Below are 26,980 nucleotides of genomic sequence, written 5' to 3' on the forward strand. Positions count from 1 at the left end.
ACAAGTAGCTCCCAGGGCTTACAAGTTACGTGATCCAGTTACCAAAGAAACAATTCCTCGAACGTGGCATGCGAGCAATCTCAGGAGATATTATCAATAGCCAAACACATAAAAAGAGGAATCTCCTTCCAAATTCTATTTCTGTTAGAATTTTGTTATGAAAATACTACATTCAGTTTTTTCAAGTTGTGTTCAACCTTTTCAAATAGAAATGCAGATATTTTTTTTCTGGAAATCAAAACAAAGTCTCGTGGAAACTCCCAAAAGAGACTCCCTGTGCTCGGAAAATTGAGCACAGGCAATTCCACAAATTGAACTCCCTTGTGCTCGAAAAGTCGAGCACAGGCAGTTCCAAAAGTCAAACTCCCTTGCTTGAACTCATGAAGCAAGGCATTTCCCAAAGGACTCTCCTTGTGTACGGAAAATCAAGCACAGACAGTTCCAAAAACTGAACTCCTTTACTCGAACTCATGAAGCAAGGCAATTCCAAAAATTGAACTCCCTTGCTTGAACTCATAAAGCAAGGCAATTCCAAAAATTGAACTCCCTTGCTCAAACTCATGAAGCAAGGCAGTTCCAAAAACTGAACTCCCTTGCTCGAACTCATGAAGCAAGGAAGTTCCAAAAATTGAACTCCCTTGCTCGAACTCATGAAGCAAGGCAGTTCCAAAAATTGAACGCCCTTGCTCGAACTCATGAAGCAAGGCAGTTCCCTAAGGACTCTCCTTGTGCTCGGAAAATCGAGCACAGGCAGTTCCAAAAACTGAAATCCCTTGCTCAAACTCATGAAGCAAGGCAGTTCCAATTGAACTCCTTTGCTCAAACTCATGAAGCAAGGCAATTCCCTAAGGACTCTCCTTGTACTCGAAAAATCGAGCATAGGTAGTTCCAAAAATTGAACTCCCTTGCTCAAACTCATGAAGCAAGGCAGTTCCAACTACTTGCACTCGAAATCATAAAGCCTGGGCAAAAGAACTAAAGACAAATATGTTGAATAGTTCTATTGAAGAATATATATAAATATGCTTGAAAATATACAAGCAACGAGTATTCAAATCAAGTTCGACCATAAAACAAAATGGTTCATACACAAAAAATAAAATTTCATGAAAGGCAATCAAGCAGGGTCGACTTTTGCGGTGGCAACATCATCTTCCTCAACCGAGTCCTCACCAACCTCAGTGTTCGACTGATCCTATTCATCCTCTGCATTCTCTGGAGCCGGATCCCAATCCGAGTCTAAAAAAGGCTGAACCTCAACCAGCACGGCTTAGGCCCATTCGGGTCGAGCAATATTAAGCTCGTAAAAAATGCCAGGATCCACGAACTCTTTAAAAGCAGAAGTATCTATGGTCGGGTGATGAGTTAACACAACTTTATATTCATACTTCCGACCATAGTTAAAACCAGGACCAACCACCTCAGCCATAAACTTCAAACAGCCTCTGGTACGAACCCAATGCTTGATAACATCATGACGCAACTCATCGGACAGCTCATCAAAAGAAACTGGGGAAGTTCGAGCAACTTGTGAACGAAGATTTTCCAATTCATCTCGAGCATTGGATCTTTCCTTCATAAGAACCTCGAGCTAATTAGACTTCTCCGCCAACAGTTTATCCCGATCTTCCAATTTCTTTTCCAAAGATATAATGTGTTTGGCTGAAGCTTTGGCCGACCCCTCCAACTCTACTACTCTAACTTGCAAAGCAGCCTCCTTCTCCTCTAGACCATCAACACGAGACAAGCAGGAAGCAAGGTCGGACTCCTTTTTCTTCAGACTGTCTTTACAAGAATGCAAAGACAAATGGTCTTGACGACCAGTCTCTAAGCACGACCCCAGCACTTGTGTCAGATTACACAACACCCTATGAAAAACAAAATAAGGAAATTAAATCACGATCGACCATAAACAAGTAGAACATCACCAAAAGTATACACTTACTTGGTCGCGATGTCATACCGACGAAGAGGATTTAACCCATCCATGTACTTTTGGTCTACCAGAAACAGCACGTTCAGAATCCACTCCTTTGCAACTAAAGTACCAGTCTGGTTATTGCACAAACAGCTAGACTATGTTGTCAAGGACCAGTTCGGGAGGAGCAGCGGAGGAAGAGGAGAGCGTCTCGAGCTGGTACCAACATCTCGAGCAGATACACTTGGGGATTTAGGAGGAACTGAAGGTTCTTTTTGTAGGGCTTCTTCATTAGAAGGACCTTCAGTCCGACCACGCTTCCCCACCGTCTCGACCACGGTAGGAGCAAGCCTCTTGGGTGGACGAGAAAGATGACCAGAAGCAGCTGAAGACTTTGATTTGGTGCTTCTCAACCTCTCAAGCTTGGGCGGGTGTTTATCTGAAACTTCCTTGATTTTTGAGGCCGCAGCTTTGGCACAAGCAGCCGGGCTCAGCAACACTACAAGAAAGAGGACAAACTAATTATACACCGACCAAAGAAGTACGACATCAAAGGAAACCAATAAACAAAACTTACCGGGAAAAAAACCCCAAAAAAGATAGAATTTTCGGATGCTTGGGACAATACCCATTCACAGCTAGGAAGTTTTTGTCCTCTAGAGGAATGCTCAGGATCCGTTCCTTTGCTCGGTCTTCAGGAGGAGAAAGGTTTGGAAGTTTGTTTGACCTTTTAAAAAGAAAACGTCTCCAGGAGGTCGGAAAAAAAGGTGTACGAGAAGACCGAACATAAAAGAAATTTGGACGCCACCCCTTGATGTTAGAAGGCAAAGTCCCATTTGCAACAAAATTTCCAGCCCAACCAAACTGACGGGACAAGCGCTTAGATAAATAATACCAGCCAGACTGTTCCATTTTCTTGGCCATAAAAAAAGTTAAGAACAGAGCGAGGGAAGGACGAACATTGACTTCGGGCTGTTGGCAAAACCCCCAGAAACATACCAAATTTCACCAACTATTTGGGGCCAACATTCCTAGACAAATACCAAAATGGCAAAGAATGTCTTAAAATATGGAGTGGACGGGGAGTCTAAATCCTCATAAAGGACGAACTCTCCAGGATAACACACATTGGCTCGATCAGATTTTGAGGGTACTCGGAGGACAAACTCAGAAGGAATGTCATATTTTGCTTGAATTACCTCTAATTTATCTGCAGTCATCTCTGAAGTCCTAAAGGAGGGACCAAACTTATTTGGGTCGAATTCTATATGGTCGGGAGAAGGCTTCTTTGCTCGTTCAACTTCATACTATTCGGGAGTCAAGTTAGCAACCCATCGTTCTCTATCAGCTTTGAACTTTGCTCGAGCACTAAGCCCAGAGTTTGAGGTAGGTACTAAAGAAGGATGAGACTGGACCTCAGCTTCTTCGCACAAATTCCCAGAAGGTTCTCTAGATGAGGGGAAAGGATTCTGACTACCAGCACTATTTTGGTCGGAACTTGATTGACCATTAGTTTCATGATCGGACATTGAGCGACCACTAGTATCATGATTGGACATTGTTCGACTACTAGAAGGACGGTCAGAAATAGGTTGGTAACTAAGATCTAGGTCAGAACTTCCTACCCTACCAAAATTGTCATTTGAAGTACCCATAAAGGTAAGATGAATACGGGGTCCCTTAGCCACTATTTTCTTCCCAATCATAGAACAATAAGAAGAATACCAAAAGAATAGAGGGAAAATACAACAAAGACTACCAACGAAGCACAGAGGATAGAGAAAAACTAAATAGCAAGAACAAGCTACAGAAATAGAAAAAAATGCACAGCCACAGGAAGAAATGGAAGAGCAAAAGTTCTGAAAACTTACTGATTGAGTGAAGAAGACCACGAATAAACAGTGAAAACCCTCTTACAGCTTCCATCATAATCCCAAAACTTCAATTACAAAGGAGCTTACGACAAGGTTGAGAGCAGAAATAAAAGACGAAAAGAGATGATCTTCTTCACCACAGTACAAAGGCTAAAACAGGTTGCCAAAGCAAGACTCGAAAAACTCAGTAAAATTAGAAGCGGAAAAACGAAGACAACGTGAAGAAGAAGAAGTAAAAAGTGGGTTTTTATACCCCTTGGGATTCCTATCGAAAGGCCTTGGACGAGTTAGCATCTAACGATTTAGAACGTCAGACCTTAGATATTCTAAAATGATTCTAATCAAACGAAGATCAAAACATCTACTTCATATTTGGATCAACGGTTCAGGATAAAAGAAAGACGAACGAAAGAGATTCTGCCACGTGGAAGAACATAGGCAGGTATTATTTAAGATTAGCCGTCTTTTGGGTCATGTCAGGACACGCGGCGTGACCAGAAATAAGTCTCAAAAGATGTGTCTGCAGCCATTATTAACCTTCACTCCTATTAGCTGTCTTCTCGAAAATGCTAATATGGGGATAAGAGTCAAAGCCAGACCAAGGAATACGATAAGTCTTGTATGACGAACATTTTATGTTCGACCACACAAGACTGGGGGCTTATGTTATGGTCGAACCTATATATTACGGTCAATCCAATTAAGCCAGGATTTCCAGTCCGACCATAGTGTTATGATTCGAACACAACTTTGGTTCCTTGTTGAATTCTATTACAACTCTTCAAGTGGAATTCAACTAGAGGTTAAGTCCTGATATAACTCTACAACAGGAACTCTTTCTAGCCCATTAACGAAGACTATATAAAGAGGTATTGTTATCATCATAAGGTATGCACTCTTGAGTTATTGAATACATTGAGAGATTAAGCTTGCTTCCTTTGTTCGTCTAAACTAACTTGTTCGTCGGAGACGAAACTCGACCACACCGGTCGAGCACATTTTTGCAAGTTCGAGCGTTCGACCAGGGGAGACCGGATTTTGCAACAACAGGAGCTTTTATATATAATTTATAATTTATATACATGATAGAGCTTTGTCTCTAGTCCCAAGAAAATTCAAACTTTTGACTTCATATTTGTGAAGCATTGATCTTTTATCAAATGAGCCCCTTGAGTTTCTACTATAACGATTTCTTGACACTCAACCATGTTAAAGGGGGAGGTAATTTGGGCCTTCATGCTCCATCTAAATACAAAAACTAGCCCCCCATAGCTCTTCTAAAACAGTTTACCCATAAAAATAAAAATAAAAAACCCGCTCTTCTAAAACTGCACTTATCAGTGTTAATTAACCAACATAAATTAGCTATATGGGAGAGAAAGAAATAAGTGCAACAATCAATTCATTGTACGAAGCACGGTACTGATCAGATGCTACGGCCCAGAAAATAGGAATGACTTAATAAGATTAGTGTCTCTCGGTTGTTAAAATGAATGCTTGTCACAGTGTAACGGTGTACAGAGCGACAGTGACTTTGTGTAGGAAAGGGAGACCCGGAGGCTGGGGCGTAGGCGTTGCAGTGGGATGGGGTGTCTGCTGGGCATGAGGCCCTGATCAGAGATGTGTGTGATGGAAGGACTCGTGCCAAGTTGGAAGATAAAATTAGGTTTTCATGGAAGGTGACAACCTCACAGGTGAAGAATTTTCTTTTATTAGGTTTTCATGGAAGGTGACAACCTCTTCTTATTTATTTATTTATTTTTATGGTAATCGGAAGGTGACAACCTCACAGGTGATGAAGAATCAGTGATGAACAAGTGCAAAAGTGACTTTGTTGATAAAAGAAGCTACTGTTTGTAAACTTATATACACGCGCACACACACATTTTTCTCAATCCCACCCATTGACAGTGCACTGACTTGACATCGAACACCTTCTCTCTCTCTTTAGAGCTTTGTTTGGTAGGTAAGAAATTAATGAATGGAATTGGAAGAAAAAAAAATAGACGCAGTTTTAGAGTGTAAAGATTCTTTATGCATATAGAAGCATTGTTCCCAAAAAAAAAAAAAAAAGATAAATGCATTGTTATTATGTCGTGACTCAAGTTTGTGGAACTGATTTTAAAATTGGAATTACAACATATTTTAGTGAATGACTCAAATGGCCCAGTTGTGAGATATGTGACGAAAATAAAATATTGATGGGTGGCTTGATCTATCTGTTGAAAATCTATAAATATGTATCTTATTATTAGGGATATTTCTGGAAAATCAATCAACATCCTAGCCACTACTTCATCTCAAGCATATGCGGCTAGGACCCAATGTTGTTAGAAGTCTCACAGTTGATCAAACTTCCAAGAGTTCCATTGCTATTAGAAGTCTCATAGCTGATCAAACACCAATTACTACATATAAGAAGAACTCTACAATTGGTACTGACAAAGACACTAGACAACCCAAAAGAGAGTTTGATACTAATTGATACAAAATCCTAGTCAATATTCTATGTAATCTAAAATACCTACCTTCATGTAAACCAAAACATTGTAACTCTAGAATCCTAGCACCACAGCTACAAAACTTTCAAGGTGGATAAACTCTCTGTTGCACGCACTCTCTCTCTCTCTCTCTCTCTCTCTCTCTCCCCTCACGTCTCTCTTTATCTCTCCTCCTTCAACGTTCTCTCTTTCTTTTCTAACACTTATGTTGTATTATTAGGTCATCGTGAGCGTCGTCCTAGGATTTTGGGTGAGAATCTTGTAACATTGTTGTTTGGTGATTTGAGTTGAGATATCCATTGTAATATTCTTTCCTCGTAGTGAAAGTTCTTCTTTGCCTATGGAAGTAGTACAATATGTTGGTGTGTGAACCATGTTAAATTTTTGTATTCCTTTATTTGATTATTTATATAATTTTTTTTTCGTGTTTTGTTGGTGCTTGTTCTAACACACATATGAAGCATCAAATAGAATTCGCAAGAGTAGGGTTTTCAAATTATGAATTTTATGGGAATGCCTCAAACATTTAAGTATGTTCATGAACACTAACATTTACCTAACAATACTTGACTCATTTTCATTCTAAGTTTGTTATCTTTTGAATTGACCATCCATTACTCACAGTGCTCTTCTTTTCTCTTTGGAACTCGTGTAGTTCTTTCTTCTAATTATTGCTTAAGACTACTTTGTTAGAAAGAGGAAAATAAGGGTTGGAAGAATTGTTGAGATTCTTTATTTCGGTAAAAGGGAGCTTCTGTTACACATATCATCAAAGAGAGTCACTCGATGATCTTTTAACTAAGAAGAAGTATTAATAATTATCAGCTGAGTTGATCCTTTATGTTAAAATACGGACATTCTTCACAGACATGAACCCATGCAAACCCATCCAATACATTCAGATGAAATCCACTACAATGGATCTCAAGTGATGGAATCCATTTGAATACCTCACATCCATTTTTACACATCCATTTTCTTCCAAGTTTGATTAATTGACAGGACAAGGTGATAAGATAATGGTTTGATAAAATTTAGTACTTCCACGTGTCTAAAATTGAGAGGTTGCTTATGATGTTAGGTTTTCCAAAAATAGGAGATTTAACCTAACTGGATCACACTGTGATTGCTTTCCATGTTTTCAGGTAACAACAGCTTTAAAGAAAAATGCTTACATGCAAAATCTAGGCAACATGGAAAATAAGACAATTCACATAGACTACTAGACCGTAGAGTCTGGTATAGGGAATAACTCTATTCTATCCTCCACTATCATATATTGAGGGATTACCTTCTAAAAATGCAGAAAGGGTACCTTTATCTTGAATGTATATTAAAATTGGCGTCAAAATATAATTATCTTTCACCCTTATCTTCCACACTTGATTCTTTTTTTAGTCCACATCTTAAAAGGTGGAACCAGTGTCCCAAGGTGTGGAGTCTACCCCTTGTGGGTAGTCTTGATTTATTGATAAGCTCGCGGGCAGTACTTCTCCTGGGGGCACCCCCTCTCTTTTCTATTTCTTAAAATTTCTTTATAGATATCCCTCTTGCCCTCTTTCTATGCTTGAAATACTAGTATTTGCATCCCTCCCCCCAACCCCTCCCCCCATTTTTTTAAAATTTTCCTAGAGAGACCTTTGAAGCTCTCTTTTCATGTGTGAAATACCAGTGCTTGCCCTCTCTCCCCCTCCCCACTCCAATTGTAGAAATTTTTTCATTGTAAAGACGCTCGGTAGAAAAGTCATTGTCAATAAGGTATTGGATAAATTCGTAGAATTCAAGGTGCACAATTCACTTGTATTCAGCTCCTGATGATGTTAATCTTGACTTTTACCTCTAAATAAGCTTATCTTAAAGATATTCAATTTTTATTTTTTATTTTATTTTATTATAATGTTAATTAATGCTCTTACCAATTTGGAAACAACCAATTAATTAATTTGTGATCTCCTTAAAACAAAGGAAAAAAATATATATTTGTGGATGTAAAATCTTGATTGCAAATATTTCTGTAAAGTAAACAATTTGTCCTAGTTTTAAAATGATGCAAAGATCACATGATGTTTTTATGAATAATTTCAAACTTTGACCTCCATCACTCACAAGTCACTGTTTATATAAGTCCAATTAATGGCTTCAACGGTCGAACAGAGTACTTGAATGTAACCCTAAAGAAGTGAAAGAAAGTAAAACATCAACTCGGTTAATGAAAAAGACTATTCCTTTTAAAGTAAAAGTTATAGAACATGAATGATTGAAGATTTGAAGCAATCGTTTATACTAAAGTGTAATTAATACACTTTCTCTTTTCATTTTTTATGTTTATAAGCTTTTTTATCTTTGAATTTATTAAATTTACAAAAACCCAATCAAAGATCCAAATTAATCAGAGAAACTAAACAATGGCAAATCCAGAAAAGTTCACTTGGAGGAATTCTGATGGGAGATCCAAAAAGAATACCAAAGAAATCCGTCTACCTAGTGGTAAGAAATTGAAATTTTGAAATTCACATAGCGTTCATCCAGTAGTAGACACTGCAAGCACCTACCATGTCAAACACACCACCCAAGCAAGATCCCAACAAAGATGGGTTGAGTCAGGCTTTTTGAAATCTTGACCTTTGTGGAAAATACCCAAGGCTGATTTGATCTTGATCTTGACCCCACAGGGTTAGGGTAGACTAGGTTAACACTAAACTTGACCTAGAATTTAACCCTAAGCAGCCATGTCCATTTTAACACCAAACCAACTGTATGTCCTCGTCCCTAATGATAAGAGAACTTAGATAAGAAAGATCACTTTCTTCTTCATTCTAACACCACCACTCTCCAAGTCTGCTCTACCCTTAATAACTCACTGCTGATTCATCCACCATCCCCAACCAAAGCAACCAAACCAGAGCTTCGAAGACTAACTTCATTGTGTTTTCAAATGGTATCAGTTTCGATGCAGTTTGGTTTCAGTTTATTTCGATGGAGTTTCTTAATTCTAGGCTGTTATCAAATATAAATGAGTCGAAATATTCTTTACTAATTTTTATATATTACTAATTTATTCATAGATTTTCCATATAGATGTTTTAAGTAGGGGTGTAAACGGATCGGATTCGGATTGTGGTAATACCATATGAGTCTTTTTACACCTGGAAAGGTATACCAGTCATTTCACCAACAAATGTAACGGTCAAAGCTTTGATTGTTAAAGGTGAATAACTTGAAATTATGCAAAAACGTAAACTAGGCACCTTACAATTTAACTTAAGTGAATGATCAGGAATTATAATCCCCCTTAAGTGAGCACCCTACAAAAGACTCGAGAAACAAACAAAACAACTCCCTTAAATAAATAAAAGTGTGAAAGTTCAAACTTGGAGACCCACCAAGATCAGCCAGCGCTTGTTAAAGAAACAAACAAAACAGCTTCCTTGAATTAATGTATGAAAGATCAAACTTGAAGACCCACCAAGATCAGCTAGCCCTCATTTTCTCATTGATTTGTGAATGATTGTTGGCCTCTCTCCATGATAACCAATCTAAATTGCCTGGCTTTCTCTCTCAAGTCCTGTGTTGTTGTATTTAGTAATGCCAATAGAATCTTTTCCCTCCTAAAGCAAATTGACTAATTGGGACTGACTACAAAACCTGAATGAACAAAAAAAATGACTTGAACCTAACTAAAAGGGAAAGAAACCAGCTATCATAAATCACTTAGAATACTTTCAGATTCAGTATCATCTGTTAGTTTTCTTGTTTTAGCAAGGCTGCTTTCGAACTGCTACAACCTTGACTTTCCAGTTTCAAAACCACCATTTTCTGTTTTCTCCAAAAAGAATAAGAAAAAACCCTAGCTTGCCAGAAATAAAAGCACTAATCTAGTTGTTGGAGTTCCATGTTTGGGAAGGAAAAGCAAACCCTAATTACCATTTGTTTAACAATGAAAGATTCATATCAATGCTTTCAGGACTGATTATAGGAACATTACATATGCAGAATCTCATCAGAAAACATTCTCTCATTGTATTCATTACTGTACCTATTAAGAGAAGAAACCCAACACCACAGAGAGAGAGAGAGAGAGAGAGAGAGAGTACAGTATGAATACATGGAATCGAGAAGAACCTACAAATGTCTGTTAGGTTGTGATCTGGTAATGTTTGGGAAGAGTTTGATGGAACAGTTGGGTAATTGACATGACAGATGAAGAAGACAAACCTTTGATTGGTCACACATTTCTCTATCATATGAGATGAAAAGATGTTTAGTGCCTTAACCCTCTCTGAGAATGAATTGAATCCTGTCATCTGCTGTAATCACATCAATCAACAGTGAAGCTGAGCAAAGAAAGAAAATTAAACAGTGCGACGAGGCGAAAAATTGAAGCTTTGAAGCCAACGCGTGGAAAAAGTCTTATTACGAACTGTCTTATATATCGTTTGGAACGTGTTGACATGATTGATTTCCATCTCAGAGAAAAAAAAGCCGAACTCTTCAGACTTGTCAGTCTGCATGAGAAACTGCAACCGGCACTGATTCTCACGTGCCGGTGCATGTTTTGATCCAGTGTCTCTGGCTGTGGTTTTTGAGCTAGCTAGCTTCTCTCTTTCACATTCCTTTTGCCTGCCTCACAGATACTTAGTTTACCCTATTCAACCAAACACGCAACCCAATGGAAACAATGGAGAAGAGTGGAATTGGCAACCACCACCTTAGAGATTATACAGTAATTCTTCCTCTTATCACGTATTCAGGAGGAATTCATCTCTAGACACTAATACGATGGATAATTATTACCAAGATTGTTCGCATAAAATTCTAATTTTAATGAATTCTCACCACATGAAGTGTATAAACCCAATAGGAATTCAAACTCAGCTACATGCAATACTATAAGAAGGGGTGTAATACATGGTTTTGGAACATAGTGAAAACCCTAATCTATAGTTGATTATAACTGAACTACTTTTAAAATTTCTCTCTCTATGGCTCGTCCCTATCTCTACTTCTCTCTCTCACATGATTTCAACACTTCTGGGATGTTTGGTGACAAGGGACGAAAGGAGGAACTAGACTCAAAAGAGATGGCCCAAGGGTATTGTGCATGGTTGCTCCGACTAGCATATGCTCGGTTTACCAAGGGTCAATGAGAAGAGGAGTATAACCAGCTCGATAATCTTTGCTTGAGCATATGTCTCAACTACTGATCTAGCTTGCCACCATGTCAGACAAAGTTTCGTGCCTAAGGAAGCCGTTTGGCCATATACTTGAGAAAGGATACAACTGTTCCTTCAACATCACTCTTGGGTGGCAAGACTTGCCAGATTCTTGACTCTACATATCACTGTGTAGTGTTGTCTATTCATCCTCATGATGTGCCACTCCAAGGGGAAATCTATACCATCTGAACAATCCAACAGTTCCAACGAGGCAACTTCCAGTATAAGTACCCCCAACCACCACATTAAATGGTAATGCTCATCTATTTCCACTACACTCATTAAGATATTTAAAAGCCCCACTCTGGGTTGGTGTTGTTCTCGAATCTGATTTGACTTTCGAGGCGATTGTCGGAGTACTAGAACCCGCCTGCCCTCACCTGCTTTGTTGAACATGAAGTCACTCAGCCACCGAGTCATCCACGGTTCACTTGAAGGGGTCAAATTGGGGTGCAACAAAAGGGTTTTTTTCTTTTCGTAAATTTCTTAACCATCTTTAGTATTTTGGAGACTGGGGTTGGTGGTTTAGGGGTTTAGGGGTTTCAAACCTTGGCTCACTATCATGGAAAGGGGGGATAGACTATAGTTTTGCATAATAGTTGAACACGATTCTATGAATCTTTGTTTATTAATAGGCGAGTAATTCCGGTGTGGCTTTCAGATGGTGACATGTGAATTTATATGAATCCAATGATTGTGATTACAAGGTAGAAGAGATCACAGTTGTTGCATTGGATCCATTTATCACCGTCCAAACACTCGCATGATAGTAAACAAAAATTTTAGATTCCACCTCTAGGAAGAAAGATTATAAGTTCACAAGTATAACCTCCGCCCATTACATGATAAAAATCCACCATCCCCTTGGTCAAAATTTAACCTTTTGAAAACTATTGAGAATTCTAAAAGGTTGCTATTTTACTTTTGTGAATATAATTACACAGAGGGGATAAAACTATCATTCATGGAGATGATAGCTTTGTGAGAGATGTTGTGCATAAGTAACTACAATGATCGCAAGCATCAAATTTAATTTTTTTATTTTCTATTTTCTTTTTGCCAACCGGCACAGACAAGGAGAGGACCCAGGGGAAAAGAGGGGGGGGAGGGGGAGGGCGTTCATGTCCGACCTCGGGACACACCCCCAAGGCACCCGCGCCCAGAGCCCCGACTGCAACACGAATAGCAACCAAAGGAAGAAAATTTTCGCCAAATATGTGGATCACATAGTCTTCTCTCTATATAAACTCAATCAACAAAGCCTAAAATTTAAAAAGCAGATATGCAGAATTTTTTATTTTTTTTGGTCTCAAAATATGTTTTGTCACACCCGTATAAACCCAAGATTTGATTGCCAAAATAGATATATAAAACTCATGGTACTTAAGAAAAAGTCGTGACACAAAACTATATATAAATGCAAATGATGTTTATATCTTTATATGTAATCGGAGAACTTTACTTAAAGAAATAGTAAATGACAAAAGGATATGATTCAATGAAGTCTACATACATATACTTATAACAACCCTAGTTAGTTAGGGATTCTATTCCATTTTGATTGATCTTTTATGTTTCTTGGATTTAAAGACAAGGCATTTATTTCTTTCTTCATATAAGGAATGAATAAATACAATAGAACTCGCATATCTATTAAAAAAGAATTAAGAAAATATTTCAATTGGGAGGACAAATCTGGATAAAAAATCAACCAATTATAACTATATTTTATAAGAATATTAATGTAAAGTTTTTTAATTTTTTTTTTTGGAAGGGGGGAATGCTAAAGCTAAATCATTAAGTTTTGAACATGTGAATGAAAATATATGGGATGGGAACTAAATTACTAATATACGTCGTCGGGTGGGTGCAAACCAGGACCTTCCCGTGGAAGGACAGGTCTTTAACCGCTTGACTAACCCAGCATTGTTTGAATACATATTAACTAGAGCTGTTAGACTACACAACCATTTCGACATAACATAATCTTAACGTAGGCATGTTATTCACCTATAATCTTAACGTGTCTTTGAAAATTTTCATAGTGATATCATTTAACATAATTTTTATTTGTTGAAAAATATTAAAAGAATTAACATGTCAAATCAAAGTCAATTTCATATGAACCCAACAAAACAAAAATTTTTAAAAAATATAAAAAACCAAATTAATTTGTTTGATTTGAAAGAAGGTTTGGGATCAACCCATGAACTGCACTAGCCAGTAGCTAACAAATTATGGCAGTGACTAGGGCTATGGCCCGGCCGACAAGCATGGGCTTGTCTTGTCATGTCACGTCACTGATGACTTCCCCCTAACAGACTAGGTGGTTTTCCTTCCTGTAAATCCTTTGTTCTTTCACTTTCACTGAAATTACCCCGGTCCCTCCTTAGCTGAGAATTTCGTTTTTTGTTTTAGGTATCTTTGATTCTTATCCGACAAAAGATACTGGACCAGAAAATGTGGTCGGCTCATGTATCGGTTCAAAACCCGTATAGTTAGTGGACCTGTAAATGAATAGTCAAAATCCGTATCTGTTCACATTTGTATTTGTTAAAGGGTGTCTCAATCTAAAATTTTTCGTACTTCAAAATATCTGTATCCCAAATTTGAATTCAAATAATTGTTTATCGGATCAAATAATATAAGGTTAAAAATTAATCAGTTAGAATTAAAAAAATATATATAACATATTTTATTTTTAAATGATATCTCACCAAGTGACAGTTTGACATTCAGTAAAATTTGAATTGATTAATCATAATAAATAGGTTGAACTCACCCCTAAACCCCATCAATTATTCATAGTCAATTAGCCAAACTTTAAAGAAAACATTAGATCAAAAAAATTTTTTTCTCTGAAAAGTGTTGATAATCAAATTTGAAAACTATAATCAACAACTGGAAAATAGGAAATCGAAAAATGATAATCAATAATTAAGAAATGGATAGTTTATTGAATCGGATAATTATCGAATATCCCCCAAAGTTTCGGATTTGAATTCAGACACCTCTTGTAAATTTCCAATCGCGTTTAGATGTTGATTTTGCTTATCAAATTCACATTCTGGTAGTAGTATATCCGAGCTGAATCTGATCCATTTGCAGGTCTAATAGTTGATCTAACTAACTATAGTATGCTGTAAATTGAAGAATAAGGACAGCACATTAACTGGAAATTCAAAAAAAAAGAAAAGAGGAAACCAGAACATATAAATAAAGGTCTCTTCAATGATTTAACAACACGAATCAATTCAAAGACACCAATAGGTCAGTGAATCACTAAAAAAAGTGGCTTATCCTTCTATTTACTGCAACAACTAACAGTTACCTTTACATTAGATTGAAAAAAAAAAAAAAAGTTTATTCTTCTTCCAAAAGACAAGTCACAAGTTTTAGTTTTCTTTCTAAAGACAAGCTTGGGTCCTTGGTTTGCCAAGGTAATGAGAGAATCCACAAGATGCCTGAAGCAACTCTTACACTATTGTTTGATTGGACCACAAGATGGTCACAATTATTCATACTTGTCGGTAAGGCCTCTTGCAAGGTATATATTTCTTGGGTCAAAAGTTATCTTTCTTCAGTGAGGTTGGGAAAATCTCTTACACTATTGTTTGATTTGACAATATAAGAGTGTCAGCTATTTGATTGATGAGTGGGAAGTTTATAATAATAGAATACACCAGAGCAAGCTTTTTTTTTTTTTTTTGGTAACCCACTAAATCAAGCCTTCGATTCCATCTTATATACTTAGACGAATCTAACTAGTATTTACATACTAAATCAAGGAGTCTTTGTTTATTGCTACACAACTCTCACACAATGCCTATAATGAATAAATCCTGTTCTTGGGCATCCAACAATGCCTATAATGAATAAATTCTTCTGGAATCTTTGTAATTTATTAGGTTATATAGTTTTAAATCAAACTCCCCAAGTTGTAAATTTGTGAAAAATGTCTTTCAAATTAGACCAAACCTGTCTCATGTATCCTTCTATTTCAAAAGGAAGAAAGAGAGTTCCTTCACTGCCCAAGTGCAATTTCATGCGAATAAAGAAACCCCTTTTAGAATTTAAAATATTAGGAGAAGAGGCTCACAGCAACAAGGAGATGTGCTATTTTCTGGATCTTTTAATGTAACCCATCTACAATATCAGACAATGTCCCATCCAGATAACAGCCCATCTACTGAAGGCCTCAGAATGACCAGTTATTACCTCCATGCAATAGAAATAGCCTGCACGAGCTGTGATCTGTGAACCCATTTGATACAAAATCTAACTACCATCACAAAATAACAAGAAGAGCTTCTTTCTACAGTTACTCAGATTCTAACCAGAACATGTAATTTAACAATGATCAGACTAACAGGCTACCTGGATCCTACATAGGCGTCAGCTATAATCAAAATCTAAGGGAAGAGAATCCCTTCATAGGTGGTGATTTTGTACTCGATTAAACCTTCGATCCATAACTCATTTTCACCTTAGTGTTCATGGTCTGAAATACCTTAGTTCAGTACAATCGGAAGGTCGGATTCTCTCTTCACCTTTTGTCTGATTGATATAAAGAAAAAGAACATGATCAGCAGCATAAGCACATGCTTCTAGCATTCACTTACTGGAGAAATTTCTCATAAGAAATCATGAAGCAAAGAATATGAGAATGGATCCAACAATTAACAGTTTGGATAGAGCTCACTCTAAACGCAGCAGCCTTATTTTCAGAAATGGAAGACTTGAACCCACCCCATTCCCAACTCCCCCTAACAAAACCCCACCCCACCCCACCCTACCCCACCAGAGGACTCAAAATAGATATCCTAACCAAGTTACCGACCCCAAACGAAGCTAATTCTCGAGAATCTTTTCCAAATAGCGGGTGAGAAAAGAATGTGGAAGGTAGTTATGGCTCGAAAGTCTGTGCATTGTTCTCACCCCAGCCTGGGATCAAACACACCCATAGTAGGGATCATATCTGCACAGCTTCATCTTGCATTAGTAAATCCCCCTGCCTCAAAGAGTTTGAGTAATCCCAATTACTAACTAATAGGAAATAAGCTAAAGCCCCAAACCACTAGTTTTCCAGCTCAGCTCGGCTTAATCTACTGGAACGTTACACGTATACATAACAAATCAACTCTTAATGTTCAAATCTGAAATCTGCTCATACATTTAGTGGTTAGATTAAACTTCAAAAGTAAGACAACATAACATCAAACATTAATGACATTATTCAAAGTTCTTCCTAACATGTACACAAATACCAAAATAAAGAAGGTACATATACACAGTATAATGACTGAAGCACTTAACTACACCAACAATCTAAAATGCTTAAAGGAGGATCCGCACAAAAGGGTAGGCAGGGGCCCGCATGAGAGCATGGAAGTGGTGGCACCCACCCCACGGGGGGAGTTGTGTTTGTTGTAGAACATAAGCTTAACCTCATGTATACAACTTTCCAAATGGCTGTCATATAACTTAAATAATGGAAGCATTTGAAATCTATTTTTCAGATAAATAAATGAATACCTTAAACAATTGCCCAAAACTTCTTCCTGCAAATTAGCACCTGTTCCATGTTCTTTTGTTTATCCTCTAGCAGATGTGATTCCACATCCCAAAGAAATTTTGGTGCAAGGTCTCTGATTCTTGAGACAGTATATTCATCATCTCGGATAATAATAAATCCCTGCATAATTAACATTGCTTAAGATATCTGAATCATTTGCAGTTCACCAAGCCTAAAAATACAACAGAATGATACCAAATGCCAAAACTCTTGGAAACTATCATTCCCCTACAAGGCTTCATGAAGTTTATGTGACGAACAGCCTCACTCCCCCAGGACACTTTGCTTATGTGAACATCTATCAGAGTATGTCAAAATTGGGCCAGTCTCAATTTCCCCCCATGAAGATACAAAGCTATGAGAATTGATAGGAAGTAGAAACTTCAACTTTGGCAACTTTTGAACTAATTCCAAACAGAATACAAGGTTAGAATTCCTAAATGGTGAGCCATACATGAGGATGGACCCAAAACTTGATAAATGACTACACCAAAAGTAGGGCTTCCAATCCACTTTTTGGTTTGACTATAAAAACCTTCCATGCTCAAAGCCTAGTTGTAGTTTGAGGGAAGCCTTTCCCTGGTGGTCCATCAGAAATCGACTAAATAATTAGGAGAAAGCTGTGGTTAGCAATCCATGGACAAGATTGCTATATTGGAGGCAAAGGGGTCAGACGCTCTTGGGTGGTGGGTGGGTTTTGTTGTTGGAGCACCATGCTAAGAGTTTATGAGGCAATTCTGATTGTCGGATATCTAGGGAAGGCCTAAAGACTACCTAAGCTTGAAATTCAATCATATAACTTCCAATATACTCCCGTGTTTGTCCATGAATCCTCCTGGAAGTCCTGGATTTGTCCATGTTTGTTTTGCTATTTGGCTCCTTGATTAGGCTGAACCTCAACACATCAGAAAGGAACTTGGGACCTACAGGTCCATAAAATGTCAGCCTCACATAGCAGATCTAGGCACCCACCACCATTTTTATCAAGACCAAAGCTGCTCCCTACTAATTATATTAGCTATGGTATCTTTAGTTTTTCATTTATGTGTATTCTTGTATATAGTAGGACACAAAACTCAAATGTAAAGGTGGAATTGTGATGTCCACAAAGAGATCAAAATAGAATTTGACTTAGGTTTAGTAATGACATCGGCAATTCAGCATATATGATACACATAAGCATCAATGCGGAGATGAATAACAACGTTTAAAGCTGAAAACTGCCAGATTTATTTACACAGGGCAACCCTAAAGAGGTCTATTGATTAAATGTTTCAGCAATCATGTATTGGCTTTCTGAGTGAAAAAAAAAAGGGCATACCCAGTGCCGAAGCTCCCAACACTGTGGGGTCTGGGGAAGGGACTTTCTAGGCAGCCTTACCCCTGCTTTTTGTAGAGAGGCTGATTCGAACAAGAAGTGATTAAAATTCATACAAGTCTTTGGTCTTTGTGTCTAAAACTTCTTAATTAACTCAAAGATATGCCAAGAATTAGAGGCACCTCTGTATACTTCCCAGAAACTAAGCTTTCACCAAAGACTCTTTCAGTATATCCTTATAATGCTAAGAGGCCCCTATGTACCTTGTAGCTTTTCACTATGCTTTTACCAAAGACTCTTTCAGTCTTCCTTCTACTTTGCAAGTCACCCAGATGTATACTACAAGATTAGTCATCCATTCCTAGTTCTAAGAATGTAGTGTGCAGTGGACTATAATTTAGACAACTAAGACAAGTGTACTCTATGTTTGCAGCATTGCTTTATTTGTGTACACACTCATAAGAGGAAGATGTACCTTCTAGCTTTTCACTAAGCTTTAATCATAGACTCTCTCCATCTTCCTTCTATCTTCTCACTTTGTTATTTACCAAGGTTGTCATGGCATCGAGGTGATGCAACACATTTTAGAGAAGTTGAAGCATTTAGGTAGTAAGGCACACACTAAGGCGTTGTTAGGGCAAGTATGGTACTTTAAGTGAGCATGCCCCTTCGCCTTTTTTTCTAACATAAATACACAATACCGGGGGTTCACCTTTTTATCTTCTTGGAATTTTACTCTTAAACTATATTTACTAGATTCAAATAGGGGATATTTTATTATTTATGAATAATATCTGGAGTAAACGAAATATCAAATATATAAAAAGTTTCTTAAATGAGATATGGCATAAAGTAAACGCCAAAATTTTGTTGGATACTATTTAAACTAGTGCAAGGCACAGCACAATAAGCCGGAACCCGCCTAGGCCCCCATAAGTCATCCTGGATGCCTAAGCATTGCCTTGGTGCTGCCTTGACAACTATGCTATTTACCAAGACATACTCCACAGGTTTAGTTAATTTTTTCCTAGTTTTAAGAATGCAGAGTGTAATGGACTATATCTAATTATCTATTTTGACAACTAAGAGAGGCGTATCTTTGGGCAATTGCTTCATTATAATGTATCGAGGACAGCTTGCATGTGGTGGTGTTGTCATTGTTGTCAACACAGTCAACCAAGAAGACTGGTACAGCTGTCAGCTTGCATTGGTATTCCCAATGGTCAATATACTCAAACCGTGGACTAGATGAATTGAGATGTAGGCATATGGGGATAGTCAGTATGTAGATGAGCAGAATTAGCAAGTTGGAAGTGCTGACTATAGTCAGTTTGATCAGCTGACAGATGCATGGGCCGGTGGCAATGGGGTGAACATCTGGTGCAGTAGCTTGCAGACGCAATTGGCATCATGGTATATTTAGGATAGTTTAGAGCTATGATAGCAATATCCGTGCCGTGCAGTGCTAGAGAGATGTCTCAGTTGGCATAGTTAAGAGATTTGACTGTTATGATGGTTAGCTGGTACAGTCATCAAAGGTATCATGTTCAACCGTTAGTGTTAGTGGCATGGATGGCTTAGTTGTGATGACTAGCAGTTGGCAGCAGGAGTAGAAAGTTGAGAGATATGTTTGTACAATGAGAGTACAGGTTCACCTATAGTGCATGGAATGTAACCAATAAGGAAGGAGTTGCCCAAGGTGAAGGTATTTGTGTGGGGAGAATGTTATACTGTAGTATTATCTCCACAGAATTTTTGAGTTATCCTACATTATTAACATATGGAAGGTCAAAACATGAAAATGGAAGACCTCTAAAGCAGTGGAGTGCTATCATAGCATCCTGTCAACGACAAATAACTTGACAAAATCAATTCATCATAACTCTTCCATTCTCTGGTTACCATAGTTTGAGGTCTCAGGGGATCTCGTCGAGATTTTGTTTTTTTGAGACCTCAAGATGACATCTCTTGTGAAACAAGAGAAAAATACAAGATCTCGGACGAGATCTCGTATCTTGCAAGATCTCAGTTCAATCTAGTCTCTAAAAATGCCATATCTTGGTTGAGATGAGTCTCAAGATCTCGACTTGATCTCGACATTCCTTCTGCCTTTGATGGTTTTGGTGTTTTGGTTGGATTTTTTGCTGGAAAATCAGTCGGATCTCTTCCTAGGGTGCATCAACAAGCTTATTTTAACTCATTTACCACAAAAACATAGAGTTTGAAGCCAATGTTGAAGCAAGGTGAGTTTTCTTCCCAAACTTCATTTTTTTCAAAACCCATGTTTTACACTGATGGAGGTGGTGTCGATGTTGGTGTTCAGTGAAAAAAAAATTGAAGGAGTTGCTTAGTCATTGACTTTACAGTTAAACTCTCATTGTGTAACTTGTGAGTACACCGATGTTTTCATTTAAATCAAGTAATTGTTGTTATTTCATGTTTTATAAGTCTGCATATTCACTCCTTTGTGTTGGTTTTAAAGTTAGGGTCGTGGTAGAACTCATATATACACTTATTTTCTCACAAATTTAAGGCCACCACTATGTTTAGAAGGCTTAAAGTAGACTAAATACCAAATTCCAAATTTAGCCCTAATACCCACCGAGATGGGCCTTCGAGTTGGGTCGAGTTGACCGAAGATTTTTACCAGATCTTGACTGAGATATCACGAAATCTCAATTTTTTGAGGGACCAAGATCCCTATCAAGATTTTGATCTCAAACCACGCTGGTTACAATCTTGTATTTAAGGAAAATAATGAAAGACTCTAGATAAAACTTGACTCTAGTTAAGACCCCTAAATTAAAACAAAACTCTAAAAAAGTTAGACACAAAAAGAACTCCACTACTAAGTAGTCCATTTAAGATATAACATCTAAGCTTTACATGACAAAATCTCAATTAAATAAATCCCTAATAAATGGATTAAATATCCTAGTGTTCAGAACCAAGGACCCAATTAGATCCAGTTCATTTTCACATCGATACTGAAATGGGTTTGGCCTGGTCAAGCACATGCATCTTAAGGGTTTTGCTTATTTGGTTGAGCTACACTGCCAGCCCACACAATGGGGCACATCATATAAGCACATTATCATTTATACATGTTCAATGAGAGTCAGACGTGGATTGAAGGTCCCTGGTGTTGTAGCTACCCATAGTTAGGTATTGCAGCACGGTCCTAGTTTTTATGCAGGGTAAACCAGGGATTGTGACTCCTCGGCAATTGTAGCTGTCCAAAACCATTGTTTTGTGATACTTTCACAATAGTGGATGCATGAATTGGGGGTTGTATCTTCCTCAAGTTGTCGGTGTAGAACATTGTATTGTACATTATACTCAGGGAGGAAATGGGTTCTCACCCACGATACCATTTGCACCATCAATATATGAACACCTTTAAACCATGTAGAAATTTATCTTGTGGCTATGTAGATGTTGTGGATGCTTGCATTATTATACTATCTGTAACATGATGCGTTCTGTATACTGAGGATGGATGTTTGACATGTGACTATTGATGGCCTCAGCTGGTACAGCCATATGTGCAGATTTGGTTGTAATTTATGCATGTACTTGAGTGCTAATGACAACAAGTGAGCTGTGAAATGAATGAGTTGAATTTGTAGATTTTAGTCTCCACAACAACCCGTCAATTCCATCTGGGTCCAACAGTTTGATCAACTGATAATTCAGAAGTTTCGGCGGTTAACTATAATTTGGTAAGGCTGTCATTTTCTCTCTTCAAACCCTTAAGGATAACATCAGAAAATATTTTTACCTGAGGACGTAGAATACGATCCATCTCAAGCATTAAATCTTCAAGTGAGCAACCTTCTACACTGCCATCATAGTGAGAGAGCAGATGATTGGCATGTATCAAGTCATATGTACGTGGATATGTAGAGAAGGCCTCACACCTAAGCACAAAATAAATATTGCTGTCAATATAGGAGGTTGAGTAATTTATTTTAGAAATATAATGAAGATGCTAACAACATTACCAGTCATGAAAAGCACCTATCAAGCCTCGATTGTATATAGCAGACAAAGTACTGTTCATACTTGTAGGAACTATATTCATCACCCAAACAGGAAATGTATTCAAAGCCACAGCAAATCCTCCACAGTAAGCATTCATGTCCATGACATTTCTAATCTCTGTCCTACTTATATTCATCAGCTTCCAGTAATGCTGAACTTGAACTTTCCAGAAATCTGTATCGAAGAAGAATTCTTCTTGACTGATGCCTGTCAAGAAATATCATCAAATAAATCACATCCTTTAAAAAGTAATCCTACATAGTACATACTGAATAATGAAGACACATCTGAATAATGACAGTAAAGAACAACAAATACAATGTCATGACAAACAGAAAACCATGTAGCCAATCAATTAGATTATTGCTCTTCTCTAAGATTATCTTGTTCCGTTCGGTGGAAACTGACCATAGCTATTTCTTATTGTAATTAATTGGTACTGACAAATGCTTCAAGGTCACATACATAGTTCCATTAGATGCCCACGATTGCCTGAGAGAAGCAGATACTCATCATACAAGAAAGCTAGAAATACCTTGTGCACTTTCTAACCATCTAAAAGGTCTGAGGCCAGCGCAAGTCCCACCTTCACAAGTCCTAGGAGAGGTGATTGCAGCCAGTTCTAACAATTGCCAATTTTTGCACAAGGTGACCACGCTCAAAACTTGAACAGACATTTTCGTGCTGGCAGCGTGAGCTTTTTTACCATCACACTCAACATTGATCCCTCACAAGTTCCAACTATCTGAGCAAAACTTTGAGCCGCCTCGCACTTTTAAATTGCTTCCCACCTGTTATCAGTTGGATTTCTCTAACATGATGGTTCTATCCTATGAAGCATGTAATGATTTGTTGGCTAAAACAAGCTCTTCAAGAAACATTATAGGAACTCTGGAGCAATGCATCAGGTCAGACACACCAGAACAATTACAGAACCTCCTTTAATAACTAATATTCAGGTCGGAGTGTTGTACAGTGAATGACTTACATAACTGGGATATTGAGGCATTCTAAGAATCTATTAGTCTTGTGAAGATTGGCACACATGATAGTGTGAGAGGATCGATACAGGAAAACCTCGTTACTTCTCAGTTAGTTTGATTGTCATAGATCAATGGTTATCTTCACCAAGAAGAACAAATAACTATAAGGGGAAGGACAAGCATGGACAACAAGCACAATCAACTTAGTGAGATCACAGCCACAAAAGACAATGTCCTCTTAAGTGTTTTGGTACAGAAGTACTAGCATGCATAACTGAAGAAGTGTTACTATAATGTATAAACAACTATAATTTGAGTTATCTATTGAATAACCGGCTGGAAATAGATCAGTTTCCTGATCTGATCCCAACCAAGTGATGCAAATAATAGCAGAGAGTTCAAGAATTTTAAATGTTTAAGCACCTAAACCTCCAACCCAATTCTATGAGTCTTCTTTAGCTGATGATGCCATTTGTAGGGAAATCAAAAAATTTTAAACCAGTAGCCTTCCAAATAAGTGTCTAACCTGAATTTTGATGCTAAAAATGGAAAGGAAATCTACAAAGCAAGCAGGGATGAACTCCATGTGGAGCTGATGAGAGAAGTAAAAATATAAACCATTTGAATACCTTCAAAAACCTAATGCTTAACATCTGTTACTCTTATGACTAAGTTGATCATGCTTTACACAGAAATATTGATCCAAGGATAATAAATAATGAGATGAAGAAACATGACAAATCAATAAGATCAAACAGAGCAACAGACAAACCTATATTGTTCAAACTCTCTGTATAAATTAAGAGATGCTGTTGTCTAGGTGGCAGCTTCTCACTATCTGCTTCCCCTCTGGTAACCGTTACACAGTTTCTCAGTTGTATGTTCCATGATGGCTTAGAATCACCCTCATCATCACATAAATTCACTAGCTTTTGCTCAGCGTTGTGCAGTAGGCATGAAGGGTCTTCTAGTTTAATCCAGATTGCAGTCTGCACCTGACGAGCAATAAGTTTCCAGCACATTGCAGAAGTTAGATTCACCAACTTGTCCCATATCAGTGGAAAATTTTTATTTTTCTTATAAGCAGGCGGAGCTGAATACACGAAAAATCCTTTAGGTCGCAAAAGACGATGCACTTCTTTGAGCAACACACCATCTGCAGAACATAAAAAGAACTGAGAAAACCTCCACTAATTGGACCACAAAAAACAACAACAAACCTTATATATGTAATGAGTTTGTCAACATAGCATGTTAGAAAGAGAGAGGATGCCATCATGATGATTATGTTAAGCATAATGAATGTTCAAGGGAGTTGTGTTACCCTCACGGTGAGTTTGCATTTCATGCTTGTCACAGTTAGGCTCTTAATGTTTGTATATAATTCCAGAAAAAGTAGTGAACAGACTTCTGAAAACAGAAGTCAAGATTTTTCACTTTGGACAATTGGTGGAAGGACTACAGTTATCAAGAGTAGTCTTTCAGCCTTCCCCATTGATTAAGGGGGAAAAAAATCACTAAACTGACATGCTATGTTGACAAAAGATTGCAGAAGAACGGCTAAAGGCCAAAAGAAACTTTCAATGGGAAGATGGGGGAAGAAAGTGAAAATCAACCTTAAGGGGGGTGAATAGGGTGAACTAGTGGATTTTGCCTTCTCCAATTAAGATATCTTGGATATAAAGTTCAATCGAAAAAATTAAAGGCAAGCCAAAACAAGGCACATTTATAATGGTTCAACTCAACTGAGTCTACGTCCACTCCACTCCAACCTTAAAGGGATTTCCACTAGTGAATCCATGGTAGAAGATCTTGTCACCCTGAAAAACCAAGATCTTGAGCGAGATGGCGAGATCTCGCTTGAGCTATACCATTTTTTTTGCGTCAACTCAGTGGGTTTTAGGGTCCCAGTTGGGCTGAAACTTGGTATTTAGCCTATTTAAGGCCTTTTGAACACACTAGTGGCCTTGGATTTGTGAGAAAACACCCTAAGCATGACACTAAGTCTACCCATAGTGTGAAACCCAAATACTATAGGATTAGGAAATGCAAGGTTATACAACATGTAATATAAAATCTTAAAGGCATATAAATGAAAAGCAAGTATATCAAATACATCAAATAACTTAAATGTCATTAAAATTCCATCCATGTGAGTATCCCAATCTTGACTTTCGAGAATAGAATGATAAAATTATACAACCATTAGAAGTTCTATATAAGCCATTAACACATAAGTTCATAAGACAAGCAGAGAATGGTTGATCTTCCTTTGATGTTGTAGATGTGCTAAGAGTAGTTGCAAGTGAAAATCTAGCTAAAACCCGTAAAAAATGAGGCAAAAATTGAGAGTTCCAGCGAGATATGGCGAGATGGGGTGAGATATGGCAAGATAGCAAGATATGGTGAGATATGACAAGACCTCGAGTGAGATATCCCATTTCGCAAAACTTGATCTTTATCTTGTCTTGGTTTATGAAAAAACTGAGATATCTCACAAAATCTCCCACCATGAGTGAATTCTTTTTCGTACAATAGATGGGGATACAACACCTTTGCATAATCTTGTTCAAGACAAGAGATCGTTTACAATCTTGATTTGGGGCAAGAGTACCCAATCTCTTAGGGATGACAGTGTAAGGACTAAACACAATAATCAAATGCAAAATTAAAGAATAAGAATGGTGCTACCTAGAAAGGGCATGGCACATTACCCTTGAGTGTATGATGATGCACTATGATATAAGTGATGCACAAGGGTCTCCTTCACTGGTTTCTCCCACTTGAAGTTGCTTGAGGAAGGGTGCCTTGAGTTCCACACTTCAGGCTCTTGTGTAGAGCAAATGAACTCAAAAAGAATTGCACTGGAAAACCTAAATGTGTTTAAAGCCCTAATTTACTGCTGAATTCAACCTAAGGATCCTGAAGATTTGGGGGTCACATCATAAGGTCTGGCCTATTATACTTCATATACATATGTTTAGAATGTGAAAATAAGAAAATGCATTTTTATGCAATTACAATGTGCCATGTGTCCTAGACTAAGCACAAGGTCTCGATTTCTTAATCTTCTTGATTTAGAGCTCTTGAAATAGGTCTTCATGTGAGAAGGTGCTTTGTGTGACTTCTCTTGAATTGATGCCTTCTATTGGGTCTTGAGTGTCATTCAAACAGATTCCATCCATTATACGCTCTTTGGATAATTTCGCTCATATATACCCATATGCATCACATTCTCATAACTTCTTTTTTTTTTAATTGTTATCTTTCACTCACAATTTCTTAGTGTATTTATCTATGTGCTTATGATCATCAACTAGTGAGGGATAATTAAAAGGGTCATTTCCCAAGAAAAAGTTTCACCTTGCAAAACAGAAATTATGCTGCCCCAAAGGAGTTAGGACTGCCTAGAATTCAAGAGTAACTAGATAAAGCTGCATCAGCCAGATGGCAGAGAAGTAATTATTTCTATAAAAGAAAAGGCCAGGACAACTTAGCTTGTAGAATTCAAGAATGATTATATAAAGGTGTATCAACCAAAAGGCATTCAA

At 37.7% G+C, this 26,980-nt stretch overlaps 1 protein-coding gene across 1 annotated transcript in view; it reads right to left on the minus strand.

Moving 5' to 3' along the window:
- Positions 1 to 16,422: 16,422 nt before the first annotated feature.
- Positions 16,423 to 26,980, minus strand: part of LOC149007676 (putative methyltransferase PMT6) — a 35,862-nt gene continuing 25,304 nt past the window's right edge. The window contains exons 4-7 of the mRNA XM_089167287.1: positions 24,202 to 24,585; positions 22,407 to 22,653; positions 22,184 to 22,322; positions 16,423 to 17,204 (exon numbers count right to left, since the gene is read on the minus strand). Coding sequence (XP_089023413.1) covers positions 17,046 to 17,204; positions 22,184 to 22,322; positions 22,407 to 22,653; positions 24,202 to 24,585 — 929 coding nt within the window. The 3' untranslated portion in view covers positions 16,423 to 17,045. The remainder of the gene's footprint in view (positions 17,205 to 22,183; positions 22,323 to 22,406; positions 22,654 to 24,201; positions 24,586 to 26,980) is intronic.

This window comes from Hakea prostrata, chromosome 8 (genome assembly GCF_041222555.1).
Source record: "Hakea prostrata isolate BN-2017 chromosome 8, UWA_Hpros_2, whole genome shotgun sequence".
In the NCBI taxonomy this organism is placed as follows: Eukaryota; Viridiplantae; Streptophyta; class Magnoliopsida; order Proteales; family Proteaceae; genus Hakea; species Hakea prostrata.